Source organism: Myotis yumanensis, unplaced genomic scaffold, assembly GCF_028538775.1.
Source record: "Myotis yumanensis isolate MYYU_CA2020_CCGP unplaced genomic scaffold, mMyoYum1.0.hap1 SCAF_13, whole genome shotgun sequence".
Taxonomy (NCBI): domain Eukaryota; kingdom Metazoa; phylum Chordata; class Mammalia; order Chiroptera; family Vespertilionidae; genus Myotis; species Myotis yumanensis.
The window spans coordinates 24,874,440-24,899,513 of record NW_027223764.1 but is presented as its reverse complement, the minus strand read 5'-3'; the positions used below and the strand labels follow the sequence as shown (position 1 = coordinate 24,899,513).

The 25,074-nt window shown below is 33.7% G+C and overlaps 1 protein-coding gene across 4 annotated transcripts in view; it reads left to right on the top strand.

Annotated features, from left to right (window-relative positions):
* The window catches only part of HECTD2 (HECT domain E3 ubiquitin protein ligase 2), a 60,102-nt gene that overhangs the window by 28,266 nt on the left and 6,762 nt on the right, over positions 1–25,074 (top strand). The window contains exons 6-16 of one of the 4 annotated variants that reach the window (XM_070432715.1): positions 2,398–2,462; positions 5,436–5,481; positions 6,845–6,954; positions 8,827–8,975; positions 9,541–9,664; positions 11,980–12,076; positions 15,419–15,526; positions 16,635–16,767; positions 17,663–17,751; positions 21,841–21,999; positions 24,966–25,040. In XM_070432715.1, coding sequence (XP_070288816.1) covers positions 2,398–2,462; positions 5,436–5,481; positions 6,845–6,954; positions 8,827–8,975; positions 9,541–9,664; positions 11,980–12,076; positions 15,419–15,526; positions 16,635–16,767; positions 17,663–17,751; positions 21,841–21,999; positions 24,966–25,040 — 1,155 coding nt within the window. Of the gene's footprint in view, positions 1–2,397; positions 2,463–5,435; positions 5,482–6,844; positions 6,955–8,826; positions 8,976–9,540; positions 9,665–11,979; positions 12,077–15,418; positions 15,527–16,316; positions 16,354–16,634; positions 16,768–17,662; positions 17,752–21,831; positions 22,000–24,965; positions 25,041–25,074 lie in introns of those variants that run through there. The other 3 variants (XM_070432716.1, XM_070432717.1, XR_011473564.1) reach the window with 3 other exon arrangements.

Genomic DNA, 25,074 nt, shown 5'->3' with positions numbered 1-25,074 from the left:
TAATTTCTCTTGGTAATGCTTCAGTTTTCTGAGTAAAGGTCTGACATATCTTAGTACATTTGTTTGTAGGTACTTGATTTTTTTATCCTATTGTAATTTCATTTTCTAATTGTTACTAGTATAGAAATACCTTCATGTATTTATCTTTATTTACCTTGCTAAATTCATTCATTAATTCTCACAGTACATCAGATTTATTTGGATTTTCTATATAGACAATCATGTTGTTTGTGAAAAATGACAGTCTTATCTCTTTCCAATCCTTGTACCTATGTATGCATGCATGGTTGTAGTTGCCTTATTATATAATTTTGAATAAAATAAGTTATAGCAGACATTCCTGCTTATTGCTAATCTCAGTACTTCACAATTAAATATATGAAAGGGTAGTTAATAACATTTGTCATTAGAGAAATGAAGATAAGATTATATATCCATTCAAAATTAGTAGAAAAAAATTTAAGAACCTTGGCAAGAATAGGCAATACTGTGGAGCACTTAGAACTTTCATAGCATGATTGGGTAAGTATAAACAACCACTTTGGAAAACTGCTGGGCATTATTGCTAACACATTTTGCTTATGCATACATTGTGACCCAAAATTCCCACTCCTGGGACACTTCTCTGACTTTTTCTGACTTGGAATGATATTAATATTTTATAGACACTAAAAAATTAAAAATATACAACATGAGGGGAAATCCTTTAAAATGTAATACAAACAGAAAAAAACCCCACCTAGCTATACTTCGAATATTATAACCATACCTTAAAAAAAACCTAAGCCAAGTAATTTTTATACACAGTATTTTATATATCTTCAGTCTAAAGATTTTTTAAAATATGTAAACAAATCTTTAGTTTTTCTTAGTTTTTGGCATTAAGACATCATAATGAACTCAGGGATTTTAATAGATGGATATGGATACGTGTGTGTGTGTGTGTGTGTGTGTATTTCCTAACCCTGTTCTCTGAAAGGGCCTAGAAGCAATAACACTCCGTAGCAATGAGCACTTTAGCATGCATGGTTTCTAAATACCATTCCTCACAGAAAGGAACCAGAGTTCCCTGGAGAAATGGCTAATTCCAGGACTGAGATAGGGAAAATACAAGATGAACCTATCAGTTTTTCACCATTAAAATTGTTGACTCAAGGATTTTTGTAGATGTTCTTTACCAAATTGAGGAAATTTCCCTCCATTCCTAGTTTGCTGAGGTTTTCTTTATCATGAATTGGTGTTAAATTTTATCAAATGCTTTCATAGCTACTGATATGATCATATATTTTCTTCTTCAACCTATTGATGTGATGAGTTACATTAATTGATTTTCAAATGATGAGCCAGCCTTGCATACCTGGAATAAATCCCACTTGGTTATGGTGTACAATTCTTTGTATACATTGTTGGATTTGATTTGCTAATACTTTGTTGAGGATTTTTACATCTGTGTTCAGAAGAGATATTGATCTGTAATTTTTTTCTTGTAATACCTTTAGGTTGGTATTAGGATAATGCTGATGCCATAGAATAAGTTAGGAAATATTCTCTCTTCTGGTTTTTGGAAGAAATTGTAAAGAATTGGTATCCTTTCTTTCTTAAATTTTCAGTAGAACTCACCAGTGAAATCTTCTGGGCCTGGTGTTTTTTGTTTTGGAAAGTTATTAGTCATTGATTCAGTTTCTTTAATAAATATAAGTCCATTCAAATTATCGATGTGTGACTTTGGGAGATTGTATCTATTTTATCTAGGTTTTTAATTTGTGGGCAGAGTTGTTCATACTAGTTCTCTGATGTCCTTTCAGTGTCCAGGTATCAGTAGTGATGATCCTGCTTTCAGTTCTGATATTAGTAATTACTGTCTTTAATCTTCCTTTCTTGGTTAGTCTTGCTAAAGGTTCATCAACTTTATTAATCTTTTCCAAAAACTAGCATTTGGTTTTATTGCTTTTTCTCTATTAGTTCCCTGTTTTCATTTATACTGATTTCTTTTCTAACCTTTATTATGTATTTTCTTCTGATTACTTGGACTTGATTTCCTGTTTTAATTTCCCAAGATTGAAAGCTTAAATTGCTTATTTTACATCTTTTTGTCTAATATATTCATTTACTACTTTTGCTGTATCCCACAAATTTCAATAAGTCATATTTCCATTTTCTTACACAGCTAAACAAGTTTACAATATGACCCAAAAGTCATACCCTAGTTGTCTACCCAAATGATTCGAAACTTATGTCCACCCAAAAACCTGCACACAAATTTTATAGCAACCTTATTCAAAATTGCCAAAAATTGGAAGCAACCCAGATATCCTTTAATAGGTGAATGGATAAACAATCTTTAAAGTCACTTTAGTAGCTAATCCTAATTATCTTCTGATTTTCTTTTGCCTACAGCCTCAAGACATTCAGAAGACAGTATTAAAGGGAATCATTAACAGCCTGTTACGAGAATGGAAAGGGTAATTGTAATTAATATCTAGCTAGTCAGTATAGATGGTTAGTTTACACATCTCATACACCTTATGTTACATATGTATGTATTTTACCGAGTCAATTTTAGTTGTTGTAATAAAAACAAAGATAGAAAGAAGTTATAAACCATTAACAACAAATGTTTTAAACTTGAGATTTGTGACTTCTCAGGATGGTCTATGGGTGGGCTTCAGAAGATCTCTCAATCCTTTAACATCATATATAAAATTTGTTGTGTACAGACATGAGTGCTATACAGATACGGGATGGGTAGTTACATGTAACCTAGGATGAAATAATATGGGCTTAAATTTAGCCTTGGACTTTCTGATAGCCAAAGCAAAATTTTTTATTTCTAATATAAGGAAATGTAAGTTTAACTGCTGAAATGTTTTTTCTTAGAACTAAATATTGAATCATTATTTAAGGAATGATGGGCAATGCAACTGATAATGTTCTGAACTGAGAATATGTAGAATATAAAAATATACTTTCAAAAGTACATATTATTTAAATTGATATTGTTTCTATAATTTCAATTAATAGCTTCTATAAAGTCATATGAGTACCATAAAATTATAATTTACATGTTTATATTAAGCCCAGTCTAAAAATATTACCAAACTAGAATTCTTAAATATAATGTCAAATGTACCTTTATATATTTTAATAACATTGTTCAAAATTTAATAAATTTTCAAAGAGATGCCTGGTTATTATAGAAAAATTTTTTAAAGCTAGAGTAGTGTAAAAAAAGTACAAATGTTTACATTTTGCTATTTTTGTCTAGTCATCTTTTAAAATAATTGAAATCATAACATATAATTTCATGTGATTTTCCTAATTTATCATTCTAGTAATATATTTGCATTTTCCTTGAATTTTATATTTCTGGTTGAACACATAATGCTTCATTAAAAATGAAGAGAAAATTAGAATGTAAAGAGCATTCGTAGGAGAATGTGGAAGTCCAGTGGTCTGAAACTGCTGGAATCTCAGTCCCCTCTAGTAAGCAAACCCTCAAAGCTTCCCCTCTCTGCCCTTGAAAAGTGTGTCCAATACAGATTAAAATGACAATGTGACAGGACTCATGTTTCAGAGGAATGTGTGTGCAGTACCTAAAAGTCTTGTTTTATTTTGAACTTATTATAACAACAACAAAATCTAGTTTATTGACTATTATGGGCTAAGCATCTTCCTAACAATTTTACATGTGTTTCTCATTGAATTTTTACTACAATTCTATGAGATAGGTAATATGATTTTTTCATTTTACAGTTGAGAAAATTTACAGAGTAAATTGCCCAAGTTAACCCAGTAAGTGTGTGAGTCAGGAGTAGAACCCATGCGGTTTGGCAAAGAGCCTGTGATCTTAACCACAATTTCTATAGCCTGAACTGTATACTGTAGTGCAATACTAGTGCATAGGCCAGAGAGTTGGAAATCATAATGGTGCAGCTATAAAATGGAAAAAAGTAGGGCTCTCCTATCACCAGGAATTTTAACATTTATGAATTGCCTTGAGTGTTTTAAAATATTTTCAAATATAATTTCTAAGACAAAACATTAGTCCCATTGAGAAAATAGTCTGAAAATTATGTAGAATATTATAGACAGAAATGGTTTCAATTTGGTTTAAACCTAAATAATATAAATCATTATTTTGTTGAGATAATTCTCCTACAAAGAAATATTACTAATTTAAAAATGTTATATATATAAGCATATACATATTTATTTCTAACTTTAATACATGTAATACATAGTTATATTTCAGATTATGTGGCTTTATACTTTGTAAAGGTCGTCTAGTGTATTTTGGGCAACAATTTATATTTTCATACTTAATTTATAACTATAACAGAAAGGTAAATTATTATTTCATCATTTTATTTTCTTAAACGGAATTCAAGAAGATACTTGGAGGTGAACCATTTTCCCCCCAACATTGAATTTTGAAAAATTTCAAATTACAGAAAAGTTTAAGATAATGAAAACTCATTCACCATCACCCGAATTCACGAGCTGCTCACTTTTTGCCACATTTGCTTTTGCTTTTTCTCCCTCTGCATGGAATCTGGTTTTAGTAAATGGAAGGCATCGTGATACTCTGCCCCTAATTACTTCAGCATGTATTTCCTAATCACATTTTTCTCTGTGACCATAATACATTTAGTATTCATTTAATACTCTCTAAAATACAGTCCACATTTAAATTTCCCTAGTTGGCTCAAAAGTGTTCTTTAATAGTTGGGTTTTATTTTTCAATCCCGGATCCAATCAAGGATCATTAATTGCATCTAGTTATCACATAGGGGAACCATTTGTAATGCAAGAAGTTACTTAACTTCCGAGTGTCTGTGAGTGTATTTATTAATAGGTCTTCAGAGGACAAGTAACACTCATCAGCTTGGGGAATAACAAAAACTTGGTCAAATTTGATCATGTGGAAATCCAGATTAACATGGCACAGATTAAAATTTAGTTACTTTTCAGAGGTATTCAAAATAAGATTCTTTTCATTAGAAATATACTAGATGTATTCAAAGTGTGATTTGACTTGCAGACACTTCTACAACTTTCATTTCAGTAATAGACCTGTACTCACAAACCTATTTCTTTTTTCAATGCACAGATATTTTTGAGATCTCAGTTATCCTTTATTAAAACAAAAACATAAGTATTCTAAAATTGTTCATTATTTTCCAGACTCTTAACTGTTTCCAGAGTTAATCATAATATTTTCCTCATAAAATAGCCTAGTTAACTCCATTTTTAGTTATCTTCAGAATCAGCCTAGAGTAGGCACACAGGAACCTATATTCTCAGCATATTAGAGATATGTTACTGTCTCAATAATAATACATATTAAGTCTAGTTTTGGGCTTTTATCAACTCAATTCAATGGATCATTTTTTATTATATACTGTAATCTCTAATCAATTATACTTCTTTTTCAGTCCACGAACAAAAGATGATCTTAGAGCATATTTTATACTTTTACAGGTAAGAAAGCAAGAATTTAGTTATCTAATTTAGACCTCAGTCTATGCACGTATATAGGTGAAATTATATCAAATATTAAGTATTCTTTTGAGCAACATTATTGATACTTTTGGACTGCAGTTACTTGTAACTAGAGAATTAAAGCTACAACAAACAAACAATGGGAAGCTAATTTATCTCTGGGATTAAATTTTTAATTCTTGCCTTCCTGCTGTGGTATTCGGGCACAAACAGAAGGGAAGAACATCTTCCCCCTCCAATTAATCTCCTTTCTTATAACTAGAATGGGCTCCAAAACTTTCTTTTATTTTCTAAGTAGTAAGTTTCCAATTTCTCTGTATTTTCAATAAATGCTTAAGCTAGAATACGAATAGAAAAATCAAAGTGGTTTATATTTGCAAAACAAAGATGATGGCCCTAACCAGTTTGGCTCAGTGGATAGAGCATCAGCCTGCGGACTCAAGGGTCCCAGGTTCGATTCTGGTCAAGGGCATGTACCTTGGTTGTGGGCACATCCCCAGTGGGGAGTGTGCAGGAGGCAGCTGATCGATGTTTCTCTCTCATCGATGTTTCTAACTCTCTATTCCTCTCCCTTCCTCTCTGTAAAAAATCAATAAAATATATTTTTTAAAAAACACAAAGATGATGAACTTTTTCTTCTTGAGAGCTACAGATTCACAGATAGAAAAAATTAGGTCCAGACAAATGAAAAGCAATTTTTAGTTTTTACTATTTTTATGAAAGAATTATATTAATACCATAGCTAGCACACTGCATCTGTGTCATTCTTTACAATTTGCAAAAGGTGCAAATATGTTATTACCTTATTTGAAGGTAATAAAAAAATACATACTAAATAGGATAGTGTTTAGTTCATTACTGTGTTCAATAAAAGGAAATATGCAGGGTAAAGATAGAGAAGTGGGAAGAGAGGAAAAAAGAAAAGTGTGTGTGGGGAGGAATAGACAAGAAGTAGTTGAGAGATGTAAGGAAGGAAAATAGGGAGGAGGAGGAGAAAGGCAAAACTAGGGGAGGAAATATATATATGTAGAGATAGTGAATGCTAGAAAACAACATGAAGCTCAAGTTTTTGAGGACTGTATATTAGCAATAAGCTCTGCTCACTCAGACCCAGATCTGTCCCAATTCCAAAGCCCGTGCTCTTTCCACTGTACCTCAGCAGAACTGTACCAAGTCTGCTAATTAAATAAACAAATAAATTATTGTTTTAAAGGATTTCACCTAGTATTTCATAACTTCAAATCTCGTCTTCTGAATTTACCACTTAGCTCATTAAGCTTAGTGTCTTTCTTTTTACATGTTAACAATATTTTAACACAATTACTTTTAATATCTCTCTCAGAATCCTCAGTTTAATAACACATCTACGTACGTCATCTATGCTCACTTGCTAAGACAGATAGCTGCCTTAGTTGAAGCTGACCATCATTTCTTAGTCCACTGGGTTAAAAAGTAAGTCCTTCTATGATATTAAGAACCTTCATAATCTTGCGAGTTTTAAGTTTGCTATGAGTTAAAAATATTAAATGTTTGCAGGTCTTTAGAAATGATACTTATACTTCACAGTGCCTCAAAAGGCAATTATATGCATATATTTTAGTACTACATAAAGGATAATTAAAAATCTGTTTCTAATGTCAGTAACCATTTTGCTTGTGCAAGCTGTGGTTGAGATTTCTGTCCACTGTTCTTGCTTTTATGCAGTGCATTTCTATCACTGGTTTTTCAAACATCTCATAGATGGTGCCTGGATTTGCTCAGACATTAATATTTTAATTTGTGTCTTTTTATTTCCTATCTCTGTATCAATATAAATTTCAGCATTATTTACATGATGCTTTTCCTTCCCCAAAAGCATCTTTATAAAATGTAGATTAGCCATCAATATCAATTTATAAAGGTATCATACTTTTTTCATAGAACTATACTCACATCAACAATTACTTTTCTTCATGATTGATAACAGAGGCAAAATATTTTCAAAATTAATTTTAAAATACAGTTGATGCTCATTATTCACAATAGTATCCTATATAATAAAAGCCTAATATGCTAAGTGTCCATATTAGGTCATCCAGTTGGCTGTTCAACCAATCAAAGCATAAGATGCTAATGATATGCTAAGGCCACTCAACCACTTGCTATGACGTGCACTGACCACCAGGGGGTAGACACTCCAACTGGTAGGTTATTTTGCTGCTGGGGTCCAGGACTGAGTGAGACAGGCCAGACACGTCCTGGAGCCCTCCCATGGTCCCTCCCTGGCTAGCCAACCTCCCATGTTCCTCCCCGGCCACAATCGTGCATCGGTGGGGTCCCTTGGCCTGGCCTGCGCCCTCTTGCAATCCAGGACCTCTCAGGGGATGTCAGAGAACTGGTTTCGGCCTGATCCCACAGGCCAGGCTGAGGGACGCCACTGGTGTACCAGGCCTCTAATGTTCTATAAATGTACTGTGAATAGTGAATTAGTGAATACTAAACTATTGCCCCTAAAGGAAACACAGGGTTAGGCTCCTGCGAGCTTTAAGGTCAACATTTTCATCAGCTGATGACTACATAACCTTGCTTTACCTATACTTCTATTTAAAGACATCTTATTTAATATAAATTGTTGTTTCATTAACACTGAATTTACAGTCAACAGCACTCTAATTCATGTCTGAACAAATGTTATCTAACACAAGTGTATCCTCTGTATGGTATACAACATCCTTCTTGTACTTAGGAAGACTGGACAAAACTTTAACACTACTTTTGGGGGCCATTTTAGAACAGCAAAATCACTAACAAAAAGCACGAAATGTGAAAAACATGATACTACGCAAACTGCATAAAGGCCGCTTGCTTACAGCATGACAACTAGAACAAGACAGAGCATTCCTTTTTCAGCTTCAGCTGGGAATGTGCACATTGGGCAACTAAAATTTTTTGCCACTGTTTGCACATCTACAAGTGACAATCAAAGAGCCACATTATCAATTTGGGGGTTACAATTAATTTTAGCAAGTAGGTGAATTTGCACATACAGAGTCTGCAAATAATAGAATTGACTGTTGAAAGCCTTTACACATCTTAGTTTTTGGCATAACATGAAATGTTTAATACTAACTTTATAGTAATATTAATGTTTATTTCTTATTCAATTAAGAAGTAATATTCCAGGTAAGATCTTCCATCTTTTCAAATGTTTGGCAATTTAAAAATAGAATTTGGGGGGATATTCTAAAAGTTTATGCATATAGAATGCACTTTACTATCTAATGAATATATTGCCAAAATAGACAATGTGAATTTTGATTGGAATTATTTCAAAATCTTTACCAGATTATCCCAGAAGAGGTTCAAACAATTGGTAGAGAGATTGCTGCAGTTTATTTCTTTACGACTGTTTCCTGCAAAGCCTGAAGAATTTCCACCCCTAACAAAATGTTCCTGGTGGATCCCATCAGCATCTAAAGTGCTGGCTTTACTTAGTAGGTTTTGTTCTTCTATCATCTTTACTTTTCTTTTGTTAAATATTAGAGACATTTCCATAAGGATCTCAACGTACTATGGAGGCATTCTTACATTTTAAAGCATTTCTTTGAAGTGGAGAGTTGAAATTTACTTTGTTTTGATAATGGAGTTCACAGTTAATTAACAAGCATGAGAGAGCTTTATGCTTTTTATTGGGCAGTATTCTGTGTTATGACTAACTGCAAATAATCTGCTACGTAGTGACTCCTAAGAACACAAGAACTTCTATGAATTCCTGAGGGATGCTGAGGAGAGAACACACTTATGGCGGGAACAGAAAGAGCAGATGGCCATCTGGGCGTTCCTTTTACTATACTAATACAATCCCCACCACAAGTTCTTTTGAAAAAAACAAATTATTGGCTCCATTTTGATCACAATTATAAAACTACTTTTTCCATTGGAAGCTACAATTGCTTAAAATAGGAAAAGACTACTTGGTAGACATTAAAATGTTATTATTATTAGAGTAAACCATGCGCATGTTGCAAAAGATCATTATGTTAGAATTTATCTTTACAGATACTGCAAACAATTTGGTCCATCCTCCCCTTATTCCTTATACCGATTTCTATAATTCTACACTGGATCACATTGATCTCATGGAGGAATACCACACCTGGCAGAGCTTTGGAAACTCCCACAGGTACAGTCAGAAGCTCATTTGGCTACTCACCTAAATGAAATACTATTCAAAATAATGACTGGGTTTTAAGTTTGTGTAAATAAATTTAAATCTCCCCATACCTTTACATATAAACTTATAAATGTAGTTTAATTATTCAGCCTTGAAATACTGTACTTGTGAAAGCATTTTCTTTTTCTGTTACATTTTGAATTCACATGCATGTTCATTTGTTTTTGGTTTGGTTAATAACATCTTTTTAAGAAGGGAAAGGTACTATCTTAATATGCAATTTCTTGTAGCTTCTTATTCTATATGCTATTGTCTAGGACAGGGATTAAAAAACTTTTTCTGTAAAGTACTAGTACTAGATGGTAAATATTTTTTGCTCTTTGGGCTATACAATCTCTGGTCTGTTGCAGCACAAAAATACAACCTTAGACAATATGTAAATGAATGGGGGTGTCTGTGTCCTACAACACTTTATTCATAAGCACAGGCGATAGGCCATCTTTGTCCCATGGGCCATAGTGTGCCAGTGCCAGATCTAACACAGTGATCACACACATGTGCACGTACACACATACATTCACTCCTTTTCTTCCTTACTCTGTAGGAAAAATGGTTGACCTTTACATACAATATTTAAAAAATGGATGTTGGAGAAAGATCTTCACCACAAATGATTTATTACAATAGTATAATAGATTTTCAAAACATTTGACCAAATTCTTTAGTACACTGCCCCTTATATCCACACTTACTATTTGAATTGAACCAGCAAGATGATCCCAAACAGTTTATTCCCAGACCAGGAGATGTCCTGGAGAGTTCATGGAGACTGACTAAAAGATATGGGATGGATGTAAGTAACCCCAAACCACAGACTAGTTTATAAACTGGTTTAAGCTTCCAGGGACCCTTTCTACAAGAACTGGCCTAAAACATAAAATGTCTCTCAGGACATATTTCAGTCCATATATGAACACTTGGAACTGAATAAAAATTCCATTTCTGGGGACTTCTGTCAGTGTGATGAATACTTTCTTGGGAAAGTTTATTTTACAAAGAAGCTTTTTTTCTCCAACTTTAATATAATTACAACGTTGTAGACAAAACCACAAAACAACTCCAGGAGTTATTGTGTGTATTTTAGTGACAACTTTTAATACAGAGCACCTCTAACCACTGTACCACAGCATTGTACCAAGAATGAATTAGACTTTTATCCTATGGTCCCTCCAGCCCTTGGGAAGCCAGCCTGGACCTAATGTGGGACCTGGAGCCCTAGGGCAAGTCACCGCTGGCCATGAGCAGCCTTAGCTGTTTAGTATCTCATACACATAGCATCATTCTTCTAAGTGCCAGGACTAGGGACACTCATTTCTTAATTTTAAGTTAGCACTTAGTGATTCAAAATCATTACACATTAGTACTGAACAACTCTTACTGTTTTTAACAATTTCGATCCAAGGGAAAGATATTTCATTTTCAGTTCACACTAGTGCTACCTCCTGTGTCCCCATAGTGCCTTCATGGCACCTGGTGGTCACGGATGCCTTGCCTGACTGCCCTCGAATGGATTCCAATGAAAACTGATGGATGCATCGCAGCCACTTCTGATGGAGTCTAACTCCTGAAGTGTCAGTACTGCCATGCTAGTTCTCTCCAAATGCCTTTCTCTCTTTGTCTGTGGCTCTTTCACATAGCATAGAATGAGCTCTGACCCAGGAAAAAAAGTTGTTTTCCTTACCTTTGATCATAATGTTGTACCTTTACAAACACATATCATTTCATATTACTATATCATTAAGTGCAGTACTAACAGTAACATACTTTTATTGGTCTTCAATTTATTACTCTGCTTATTACTATAGTTATTACAAGATTTCCTCATTTCTGAAGCTCTCATCTCAGAAATATCCATTTAATAATGGATTTTCATATTACTTTCTGTACTTGAACTTTCTGTCCTAATCCTCCTTCATCAACACTCTGCCTCCTGGTTCTGGTGTTGGCCATATTTTTCACAGGTAATGATGTACAGGTGACTGTATATAAACTGGAATTACTATATAACAATGTAAGTAGTTAGCACATATCTCATTAGATGTAGCTTCCTCCAGAAAACAAAGGTACTGCACCCCTGGTAATGACACACACTTCACAGGGCTGTGGGGATTAAGAGAAATTATGTACTTGAGATCATTTTGTAAATGAAAAGACATAATTCAAAAGTAATGTTACATTGTTAGAAGGGGTACCTTACATTCCCTTAGTATAATTTTGCTAAAAAATACACAATTTTGCTTTTTCTGTTTCCACTTGTTGGGCAGGTTTTCCTTCTGTCAGTACCCATTCGTTATTTCTATAGCTGCAAAAAAAATCATTATTCAGAGAGACTCAGAGCAGCAGATGATAAGCATCGCAAGGGTAAGCCAGCTACGTAAGCATATTTGTGCTGACTATAATCAATATAGTAAATAATTTAATACATCAAATGTCTTATGAATTGTTCTAGCATAATTAGGAAATGTTGAAAGTAAAATTCACATTATATTTCCCCAAAAAGTGTTTAAACCTGTTTATGATACAGGAAAAAGATACCCCTCACCAACTTCTGATTATGTTATAAATATAGCAGAAAGATTAAATGTGTCTCATAAATCCAAAGTACTGGGAACTTGTTGGACATTATTTTGTAGATACCATATTCCAGCTTCAGTAACGAGCAGAGAGCTCTGGTGAAAATCACAGTGAGGGCAAGGAGTGCCCGTATGAGCAAACTTCTAAAACGTTTTCTTGGTTTTATGAAAATCAAATAGAAACAACCATAAAATTGAAGATGTAATCAAGTGTCATCTTAGAAAACTGAGAAATATGTCCAAAGAAGGTAAAATATGTTTTATGGTTTCTTAGGAAACCAAATGCACAGAGGCCCATAGAAAATGGGGGAGCTGTCAAGTTGGCTTTAGTCGAGTTACGGAGCAGGACAGAGTTTATCTCTGGCCCGCCCTCATCACTCCCTACCACTTGTGTTTCAGCACAGCACAATCAGGTTATATACTTTAGTTAGTAGGCATCAGATTAAGTGAGCTTTTTTTATTAGAGCTTTAGACTAGACACTTACATGGTCATATATTTTGAGTATCTGACTTTGGGACATGATTACTTACAACTTTAAAAATTAGAGGAAAGGTTGGTTGCAGTCTTTTTAAAATAAAAAGAGACAGAGTAAAAAAAAAAAGTGGTTTCCATGTCTTGTCTGAGAATACAAAAAGAATGCAAAAGCATAAATCACATTACTTCAAAATTGCATACAAAATAGGAATTGTTCTTCAGTAATTCAGTTCCCAGAAGGTGAGTACTTTTTTCCTATCACAGAGCTGGACAAGAGATTTGAGGGACTGGTAACATCTCAAAGTCAGCTTACACCAAGTATGGGGATATTAGAAGAAATGTTACTAACTATGTGGAAGGGAGTTCCATAGCCACCCTACTCCCTTCCCCCGAAAAATTTCAATAGGTTTATTTAGCACCAGAATTCTTAATCTTGGGTAGATACTGGCTCAAAGATTAGTCTATGTAACTAGTCATTTTGACATTTTTTATTAGTTGCATTTAAGCAATTTCATGCAACTTTTTAGTATTTTGTTTTTACATTGGGCTATTTTTTTTATATTTGTAAGAAAAAATCTAAAGAGCTAGAAGTTTATATAAGTTCCTCTGAGCAGTTTTCTGCTGTCACTCCCCATTTTAAGATAACAAATAACTTCTTCAGTGGAACTTTCCTTCCCAATACAAGGAGAGTGGCAGCTGTAGATTGTCCCAGGCTGTCTTCCACACGGCATGGACACAAGTTATAGAGACGGAAGAGTCAAGTGGCATTGTCGGTTCTTATGGGTGTTTCCCAACATTTTTAACTTGTAAACTACCATACCACTTGGAATTAAGGATGTGAATATTTTGACGTGAGGACAGCCTTACAGCTAGTTACTGTAAACAAGAGATTACTTACATGGTATAATCTAAAGTTGTAAAAGAGATTCCCAACCTAAAAATAACTTCCTCAGACTATATCTAAAATGTCACTACTATTACTTCTTTCATTTGAAGCACTTTTTATTAAATACTAGAGGCCCGGTGCATGAAAATCATGCACTAGAGGGGGGTCCCTCAGCACGGCCTGTGCCCTCTCAAAGTCTGGGACCCCTCGCTCCTTACCACCTGCCTGCTCCCTGCTCCTTAGCGCTGCTGCGGAAGCAGGAGAGGTTCCCGCCATCGCTGTGAGCCTGGCTTCTGGCTGAGCAGCGCTCCCCCTGTGGGAGTGCACTGACCACCAGGGGGCAGCTTCTACATTGAGTGTCTGCTCCCTGGGGGTCAGTGTGCATCATAGCGACCGGTCTGGTTGTTCCACTATAATGGTCATTTAAGCTTTTATTATACAGATGAATTCCTGATGGGAGGAATAGTCACTGAGCCTTGTCATGCTCAATTACCATCCTAGTATAAGTGTGGGGGGACATTTCCAGTGTGATGGCTTCCCAGGAGGTTTAGACTGGGAACAGAAGGTAGGAAAGGGTAGTTTGAGCATGAAAGGTGGGACCCAGAGAAGAGAAAAACTATTGAAAGCCTTTAGAAATAGAAATTAGAGAAATGAAGAAGGGTCTGAATTAGAATGTTTTATTATAGTAACCTACCAAATCATGAGAGTAGGATTAATAATAGAGATTTGGGATATTAAAATTTTATGTACTAAAGCAAATTGCTGCATATGCCAGTATTTAAAATGTCTGAAATGACAGTCTTTAATCTGTACAACAGTTCATTTAGTTTGCTACCAAAGATGAGGTAATCTGAAGAAGATTTAGATAAATTAAGTATGCAAATATGTAGACTTTATATTAGAGGATATTAATATAGTCCTTATATTTTTTAATTTTTTTACATACTCATTTTTTATATTTTGGGAAAAAAATAGATATTTTTAATCACCCATGTTTTCATCACTCAGACATAACTTTTAACATTTTGATAAATGTTCTTTTGATATTTTTTATGTATATTATCTTTTAAGAGCAAGAGTTGTATCCACAATTTTGTTCCCTGCTTTTTTTCAGTTGTGCCTTCCTTAAACATTTTCCATTTACATAGTTTTTATGACCATCATTTTTGATAGCTGTATTATATTCTATGAGATAGATACAAATGTAGTATATTTCTAAAGTTTTGCTTTTATAGTAATGCTATGACCATCTCACTGTATGAAATATTTTCTGTTTTTAGAATTCCTAGAAGTAGAATTATTGGGACAAAGAATATGAACATTGTTAATGTTTCTGATAAATACTGACCAAACTACTTTCTAAAAGTAGACTAATTATGCTTTGAGAGTAATTCAATATCTAAAAAACCTTAAGCCAAGTTTATCATCTAAGTATATGTTTCAAATGTTCCCACACCATGCTATGTATTTATTAAACAGAGAACCTTGCTATTTAAGAGATGAGATATGTGGAAACTAAAACATAGCACACTTTACTATAGAAGGTGAATTATTTTTGGTCCTCCATTTTGGATCCCCTTTGGTTACCATTGTTTCAAAGCAAAATAATAGAGCATTTTCATAAATCAAATTTTGTATAACTGAGTTTATGAAATTTATATGGGATATGGCATAGAGAATAATATAGTGATTTTTACTGAAGTTTAAATGTTTTAAGTGAAATTACAATTTAAGTAAAAGTGAAAATGTTTGCTTTCTTTTTCAATTAGCAAAGTCTGGTGGATAAAGTATCTCGAAGACAGAGACCTGATATGAATATGTTATTTCTAAATATGAAAGTAAGGAGGACACATCTGGTTAGCGATTCCCTTGATGAGGTATAGATCATTTATTCAAAAATGATATTCATTGATTAAAGCTTTAAGTACATTCTATAATTCTAAAATTTTAATAAAATGCCTTATTTCTTTATGCTAATAAGTGTGCTTCCTTATATTTTGATACCATAAAGTCAGTTCTGTATTCACAATTAAGCCCATTTTTATATATTTATTAATAGTTTGTTGTTAATTCCCCAAAAAGGAATTTTATATAGAACTGTATGGCCCTAATCGGTTTGGCTCAGTGGATAGAGCGTCGGCCTGCGAACTGAAGGGTCCCAGGTTCGATCCCGGTCAAGGGCATGTACCTTGGTTGCAGGCACATCCCCAGGAGGCGGTGTGCAAGAGGCAGCTGATCGATGTTTCTCTCTCATCGATGTTTTATCTCTCTATCCCTCTTTTTTCCTCTCTGAAAAATCAATAAAATATATTTAAAAAAAAAAAAAAAAAGAACTGTATGACTATGTAACCTAGATTGTAGACCCACCTTTATTACTAGTTGGGGGTGTAACAAGTCATTTTAACTTTGCCGAGCCTCAAATTACTCATCTAATAAAATTAGGGGTCTAATCTATAGGGTATATTTGGTCAATTAAGGGTCAAGTCTACTTTGATTTTATGTACTATGTATTATAGAGCTTCATGCATGTACAATTCTTAGCCAGATCTGCATGAGGCTATTATAAGTTAAAGGCTGATTTAGTTATGTAATTTTTAAAAGTTTAGTACTGAAGGCAAGTTAGAGAAAAGGAAATGAATTATTTTATATTGTAATCTGTTAAATTAGAATCTTGGAGACAATATGAACCTGGGATACAGTCAAGGTACCTGACCTCCTCTAATTCTGTTTCTTAATCTATACAACAAACTTAGTAATACCTAGTTCACAGTGTCTGACAGATTCATTGGATGGATGGATGGATGGGTGGATGGATGGATGGATGGATGGATGGGTGGGTGGATGGGTGGGTGGATGAATGGATGAGGGGGTGGATGGGTTAGTGTTTTGGACACTGTAAATAAGATACTGACTACCTAACACATTTTCCAGATTTTAAAAAGTTAATTTCCTTGTTCTCCTCTACTATATACTTTCTTCAAATAGTTAACCCGGAAAAGAGCAGACTTGAAAAAGAAGTTGAAAGTTACATTTGTAGGGGAAGCTGGTTTGGATATGGGTGGCTTGACTAAAGAATGGTTCCTTCTTCTAATTCGCCAAATTTTTCATCCAGATTATGGTGAGTATTTAATTTTTATGAATAGTATTTCTTTGTAATTACTAGATTCGATTAGGCCCTCTTATTTTTAATCTACCCTATGGTTTTACAGATTTTTTTGTCAACCATAAATCTTGAATAATTTTTTAAGGACTATTATTTAAATTTTAAAAATTGACCAAATTGATTATCGAAATGTTATTTTATTGGGAATCCTACACAAAATATATAGACTTGAAAGTATATATTTGCAAGGGAGCATCCACTTCCTTTCCAAATAAGCCAAATGCATGGGAATTTAATTTGTCATTGAAATAAAGAACATTTGAAATTTTAAAAAACTAGTTTGCTCTTCTAAACTCATATTTAAAGCCTCTCTCATTAAATAATGAGCCACTTTAATGAATAAGATTCATTAATTTTTAAGACAGATATAATCATTTGAAATTTAAATGTGGGTTTATTTTACTTAGAGAAAACACCTACCTAATCATTATTTTTATTGTTTTTTTTCAGAGGAGAGTTTTCAGTGTTTATTTTTCTTTATTTTGTATGTATTATATATATCTCATCTTTCTGGTAATGGGAATTAGAGATGACATGGATAAACTGAAATCTCTACATAATCCTCAAAATTAATTTTTATCATAACCAATAACTTATAAAACTGGAATTTTTATAAAGAAAATCAAGTGATTTTCTGTCTTTTTACCCCATGTTTCAGGATACCAATGAACAGTAAAATGCTCCTGCATGCTCTTTGTACATAGATTTGATATATTTTAACATGAGAGATTGTTTGTAACAGAACTATTACTGAACTGGTTTGCTTCTAACAGATGAAATGTCATATATATTTTTACCACTCTGATTTTTAAATCAATCACACTAATGAAATCATGTTTCTTTTTTTCAGGCATGTTTACATATCACAAAGATTCACACTGCCATTGGTTTAGCAGCTTTAAGTGTGATAACTATTCTGAATTCCGATTGGTTGGAATTGTATCCTTTAAACTTTCCACTAGGAGGTGCTAGGAGACTAGAGATTTTTAAAAATTTTATCTGAATATTAGAAAACTGTTTTCAAGCATTTTACTCAAATTAAGCATGCTTGTCAAATTTACTAATAGATTTTCAATAATCTTTATTATTTGTAGTATCACAGCTACACGTCAGCAGATTTAATTAATTGAAAGGAATGACTGAATTTTTATGTTTTCCTGAAAACCTTATCTCCAAATAAAAATATTTTATATTTCATATATCATCTAATTTAGCAGAAAATTAAGACTTTTAAAAATCAAAGTATCTTCTATGCATGATTAGTTGTTTTTGTTCTAAGTACAAAGTGAAAAAACTAACAGAAAAATCATTTATTTCACTCAGTTTACTAAATCGAAATTGTGGAAATTAAATCTAGGTCTTTAATCTGCCCCTCAAATCCTAAAGTATTAATAAAAACTGAAAATATTGGGAATATTTAAAGTATATGGCATTACTTTAAGTATTGTTAAAATTACATAAACCCCTGTGCCATCCTCTGACCCCTGTCAGGTGTACTACAGAAGGCATCTTGTATTGAGTGGAGATTGGACAAGATACCTTTCACATTAGCTTTTTTAATCTAAGAAGTATAATTGTGAAAGGATGGAAGAGTAAATCAATGAGCAAGCACTGGAGATACATAGGTTAAAAGAGGAAAATACTATCCTCCTTTAACAAGTTCACCATTTAAATGGGCAGATGACTACCATGCAAGATAGTCAGTTCTCAGAGTCAAATGACCACTTGACATTAATTGCTAAGGAGTTCTGAGGAGAAAAAGATTCAATATAGTCCTCCCACAGAAGGTAGACATTTAAAGACGGAGCCATTCTATCTGATTCACACAGGTCTGTAAAAGAATAAGACACCCGTCAACCTATAACCAGGAGGTCACAGTTTGATTCCCAGTCAGGGCATATGCCCAGGTTGTGGGCTTTGTCCCCAGTGGGGGGGCGTGCAGGAAACAGCCAATTAATGATTCTCTCTCATCATTGATGCTTCTATCTCTCTCTCCTTCTCCCTTCCTTTCGAAAATCAATATATATATTTTAAAGACATACAGTGGAAGAATGACTAGAACAAAAAGCTGTGTTATAGCACAATGTGTAGGTCCAGTTGATTGAAGCAGAGGGCACACTGGGAGTTATACAAGACACCTTCAGGAGGAGAGTTAAGAGCTATCTTCCTCTCTGAAATCAATAAAAATATATTTTTTAAAAAAGAGCTATCTTATGGAGAGCTTTGAATATCTTTGTTGCATTTGTTGGAATAAATCCTGAGAAATGTATATGAAAATTGAGAAACTAGATGGAAAAAAGGTTCTAGAAACAAAGATACACATTGAAATGGTAAACTCAATATGCAATTTTGTGTATACTGTCATGTCTAAAGGTCCAAGGTGCCAAGTTCCACAATATAGAACACTTAACGATTCTTAGACTTTTGTTTCTATTGTATTGTTTACAGTAATCATTTGTTAATGTTTCAACTTCACTGAAAACCTGAGTCATTGATGCTTCTCATTACACTATGAGCTATTTGGATTTCCTGATACATGTTTGTCACACTTTACATTCTCATCACAGCTTCCATTTGAGTGATATTTTCACTTTCTAATATTTGTACTGCAGTATTAAATCTTACTGAGCTATCACATTTTTAGAATAATGTTATACATAAAATCATTAATTTGCTTATTGTTTTCTTTTTTAATGTTTTTTTATAAATTGATTTTTTTTAGAGATAGAGGAAGGGAAAGGGAGAGAGAGATGGAAACATCGATTGGCTGCCTCCTGCACGCCTCCCATTGGGGACTGAACTGCAACCCAAGCCTGTGCCCTGAGCAGGAAATGAACCAGTGACCTCTTGGTGCATGGGTCAATGCTCTACCACTGAGCTACACCAGCCAGGCACAAATTGTTTTCTTTACAATAGATATTAGTTTCTATTCAGTCATTACCCAAAGGAGCATATTAAGCATATTTACTTATGTTGCATATTTCGAGTTAAACAATTACAGTAGGTTCTCACTTAACATTGTCAATAGGCCCTACAACTTTAAGTGAAATGACATATAACGAAACCTATTTTACCATAAGGTAATTGATATAAACAAGAGTTAAGTTCCTGCAGCAGCTGGTCAGCATTACAATGAAACAATACTGAATGAAACAATGTTATTCAAGGACCTGCCATAAATCTAAAATTATTATAGCCACCACATCTCATTGTTAATGTGTATTTATCTCACACAAAGATAATCTGTAGAAAATAAGACTAATGCCTCAAAAGCATGAAGACATATAGGAAAAATGTGAGACAATAGTGGATTGTGATCATGTAAGCGGTGGAGAGATCTACTGAAGGTGAGGAGAACTAAAAATTGAGAACAGGCATAATGATTGAGAAAATGTAGTTAGTTCTAATACTTCATTTTTATTTTATTTATTTATTTTTTGGTGGAGGGGACCGAGAGGAGAGGGAAGCTGCTGGGAGGTGGGAGCGGGGTCTAATACTTCATTTTTAAATATGTTATGGCTTTGGCGTTTACAGGCGAAACCTATAATAATAAAAATTTTTGAAGATTGCATGATGAGACATAACAATTTTTAAAAGTATGATTGCTTATACCACAAGGGGCATTGGAACTAAGAGTAGGAACAGTGTAGTACAGTACAGGGTTTTCAAACTCTGTTTGTAGCACATGACGCCTCATCCCCATTCCTGCTTTCACCAGAGCATAATGATTTAGTGAGAATGGAAGTTTCCTGCAGCAAATCCTGTAAGGCTACTTCCTCATCTGTTAAATTATAATTAAAAGAAGTTTTTAAAGTGAAAAGTGCATAGAACTTGTCACTAGAGTGAATATTCATAAATGTAACTACAGTAGTATTGTGGTTTTTGCCATTATTGCTATATCATAATTAAAGACATATATTAGAACTTCTTTTCAATATCGGTCTCTTGCATACACTGCTCAGTCTCTGTTACTATGGTTACCAATAAAATAGCATATCCATTCCTTAAATTATTAACCTCATCCTGCCATAGCAAATTGAAATACAGGCTGTCTTCTAATTTTTTTAAATTGTTTGTAGTAATTTGTCCAGCCCATATAAGATTTCCTTTTGAGCCTACAAAATGAATGACTTCCTTAATAACTTGATAAATAATCTTTATTTGATAGTTGAAATATGAAATTTGTTCTGAAACCCCTCTTTCAGCAAGTGGATGTTACATTCTGCCATATAACTGATAAATTAAATACAGTTGGCCCAGAGGCTCAGTGGTTGAGCATTGACCTATGAACCGGGAGGTCACGGTTTGATTCCCGGTCAAGGTATATGCCCTCGTTGTGGGCTTGATCCCCAGTGGGGATTGTGCAGGAGGCAGCCGATCAATGATTCTCATCCTTGATGTTTCTCTCTCTCCCTTCCTCTTCCTTCCTCTATGAAATCAATAAAAATATTTTAAAATATAATTGGGCAAAGTTTATATAACATCTGTAGCTTTTTAACTTTAACCCTTTGAGTAAACTCCAAGTATTAAAGGCCTTTCAGATATTACCATAGGAGAGTAAATGTCCTGTTAGCTTATCAACAGTGTGTATGTATGTCTCTGTGTGCGTACCCATATGTTTATTCAGCTCAGCTCTCTTTAGTCTGTATTTAATTTTAAAATAGATAAAATGGTTACCAAAATTAGTAGTGTGTTCAGTGAGTTCTATTAAATAAATTGCTGCTACTTATAAAATCACCATCTTTGTTTAAATTTAGAAAGTATTTATTATATATTAATTTTTTGATATGTGTGAAACTGTTATCTGTTGTGATCTTAAATAAACTTTTCTAGAGAAATCATTAAATACTATCAACTAAATCCCTCCTTTTTACACAACGTGGTAATTATGTGGGGAAAGGAAGTATGTGGGATTCATTAAAAAGTATTAAATCTGAAAGAAGTATACAAGAAATAGACTGATGCATAATTTAAAACTCACTTGCTGTCATGGATTTTATGTTAATACTTAACATTTAGTATGCATAGCTTATGGGACTAGCTGTTTATAACAGCATTACACTGGATATTCGTTTCCCCCCCTGCTGTTACAAGAAATTATTGAGCCCTCCCATCGTTCCTAGTGATCAGAATACACCAGTGGGCATCTGCAGTGTCACCACTGATGACTTAAGTCAGATTATGCCTGTAAGTATAAAGCTACTAGCATCATATTCCTTAATGCTAGCATCCTCTACCTGCACTCTTTCTCCTCCTAATGCTATTCTTATTTTTAAATATGGTTTCTCTCTACTTTTGTAACCTATCTCCTTTTTTATCTGGATTTCTCCTTTCTTGTGGAGACACATCATTCACTTTGCAGCACTCTTCAGCTCTTATACCATAAACAGGCTTTGAAGTCAGAGTTACCGAGATTTGAATCCAAGCTCTGCCACTTATTAGCTCTGTGAACTTAGCTAAGTTGTTTAAAGTTTCTGAGCTCTAGTTTCCTTATGTGAATACTGAGACAGTAAAACGTATGTATTTGGGGATTACAGGAGATAAGAAAGCACTTAGTAATTGATTACTTCCATGGATCCTTATTAAGATGATACTGTGCAGTATCGTTAACAGTGTACGCAACAGCATCTCTTAAAACAAAACAACATGAATTTCATGGGACTGTCTCATAATATTCCTCAGTCAAAATTTAGATTTCTGATCAAGTTTAATCTAAGGTGAAAATTTAGTAGAAAAATGTATAGTATGCACATCCTCCTGACAATCCCTTATATTTTTTACTGCTTGCAAAATAGAGCAGGCTCTGATGAAGAGATCTGCCTTCTGTAGTCTTGTCTCTGCAACATACTGTACTTAGCTGTGACCCTGGATGAGTCACTTAATTTTCTTACCCATAAAACAATGGGAATAGACTAATCTCTGAGTTACCATCTCATTTTAGTTTTTTGTGATTTTTTTTGCCCCACGTATTTAGTTTTTGCCAAATTTTTTACTGATAAATTTCCTAATTTTTTTGGTGATTTTTGTCACTAAGTTGCCCAATTCTATGATTAAAGCTATTTTAATTTGATTTAGACCCAGCTTTTTTTTTTAGTAAATAATGGATATTTTATGAATGACTACGCCAATATGTTGTTTTATATTATGGAGCTGAAGATTTCCCTGAGCCTATATTCTTTTATTAGCTCTTTAATAATGAATCCGGATTGTGGCTATGAGATCAACTATTGAAAAAACTGTTTCTGTACATGCATCAATAAAGACTGAAAGCAAACAGGAAAACTGCTGCTGTGTTAGGATGGTGGAATGTGGGTAATTTTAAAAAATGTTTTATAAATGGATTATTCATTTATTAATTTTAAAAAGCACCTATTAAAATTGGCACCTAATTTCCATTTCATAGATGCTAAAAATATACCCTAAAATTTTAACTGCTTTTTTATTCAATTCTTTATCATATGTATTTGTATACTGTTTTCAAGAAGAGGGAACAGGAAATTGAAGAGAAACATATAGTAGATATGCTTCTTAATATAAAGACAACATCTGTGACTGTAGGACAAAAAGTAGAGAAAGTAATCAAAATATTCCTCAATGGAGACTTCAATATGGTGTTAATAAATGCGATAATTTTCCAAGACCATGTTAATGAATACTCCACTGCTTCTCTGAGAGGTGAGCCATGACTTGGAGCAACAGAATTGTCCAGAAACAATAAGAAATCTTACCAACAGTCTTGTGAAAATTACACTGGAGGGTTTATGTTGAAAACAGGAGAGGCAGCATAACCTAGAATTAGTATGTGTACTATCTCTTTTGCTTCTGCTAAGCCACTCTCAAATATGCTGTATTAAATAAGACCAGGGTATTCAAAAAGCACTATTCTGTAACTTCACACACACTTTAATTATACGTTTACAAAAATCATTTTGGAAGTTTAATTGAATGGGTAATAAATATTTTAGAGCTAGCATATTACAGGTAAGGGTCTAAGATTGACAGTATTGATGGACAGTTCTCAACAAAAAATAGGGTTTGAAAATGCAAATGCTGGGGTAAAAAGGTCTACAGTCCTGAATGTAGCAGATCTGAGTATATAACTTCATGACCTACTGACATTGTATTTTGTCATTAAAAACTTAATCTTTGAAAGAAGATGATAAGTCCCTTCCCTTGGGTTCACCTGATTGTCCCTGGAGTTCTTAGAAATCACAAACTCGCCCTAACTTGTTTGGCTCAGTGGACAAAGCATCAGCCTGCAGATTGAAGGGTCCCAGGTTCGATTCCAGTCAAGGACATGTACCTTGGTTGCAGGCACATCCCCAGTAGGAGGTGTGCAGGAGGCAGCTGATCAATGTTTCTCTCCCATCGATGGTTGTAACTCTCTATCCCTCTCCCTTCCTCTCTGTAAAAAAAATCAATAAAATATATATATTTTTAAAATCACAAATATCCCAATTATAATTTTCAGCACCCATAATTTTTATTAATAATTGCAATCTATGCCTATCTATATTTTGTATAAAATTTTCTGTTTTTAATGGATGGAAAACATTATTTATGTAATCTCTTAATTTAAAATAAAGTAAAAATTTTTTCATAAAACCTAATTTTTTAAAAATATTTGGTTACTTTTTACGTTTGTTTAAATCTTTGCTCCTTGGTAGCATAGTTGTAACCTAATTCAGGAAAATGTTTTTTCCAGTGTTCTCAACTTCTTGGATAAAAGAAAGGCATTGTAACGGAAATATAGACCCCACTTACATGCATGAACGCTGTGTTTTTGTGTTTTAAAGATGTACCCTGAAACAGCATATTTTTAAGAATGTAAGTTGAAAATGAGAAATACTGCAAACTTATAAATAGTAAGTTGCAGACAGCAGTGAATCATGATGAGAACTATGTTCTTAGCTTGCTGCATAAGAACAGTATGAACTGGATATTTACCTCCTATATGACCTTTTCCAGTGAAAAGGTAGATGGTAGAAATCATTAACAAATACTTTGTGCTCTGGAAAATACATCTCAATTATTATCTTTATTTCAAAATCTGAAAGTTTATCTGCTCTATCTCACATGTAGGTGAGCTGTACATCTGCTTTTAGGAAAAATCATTTGGTTTAAAACCACAGATAATAGATTTCTTTTTATAGGAGCTGGCCCATGGATTAAGTGAACTCCTGTCATATGAGGGCAATGTTGAGGAAGATTTCTACTCAACATTCCAGGTACAAATAGCTTTCTGTTAATCATGTATTTCAT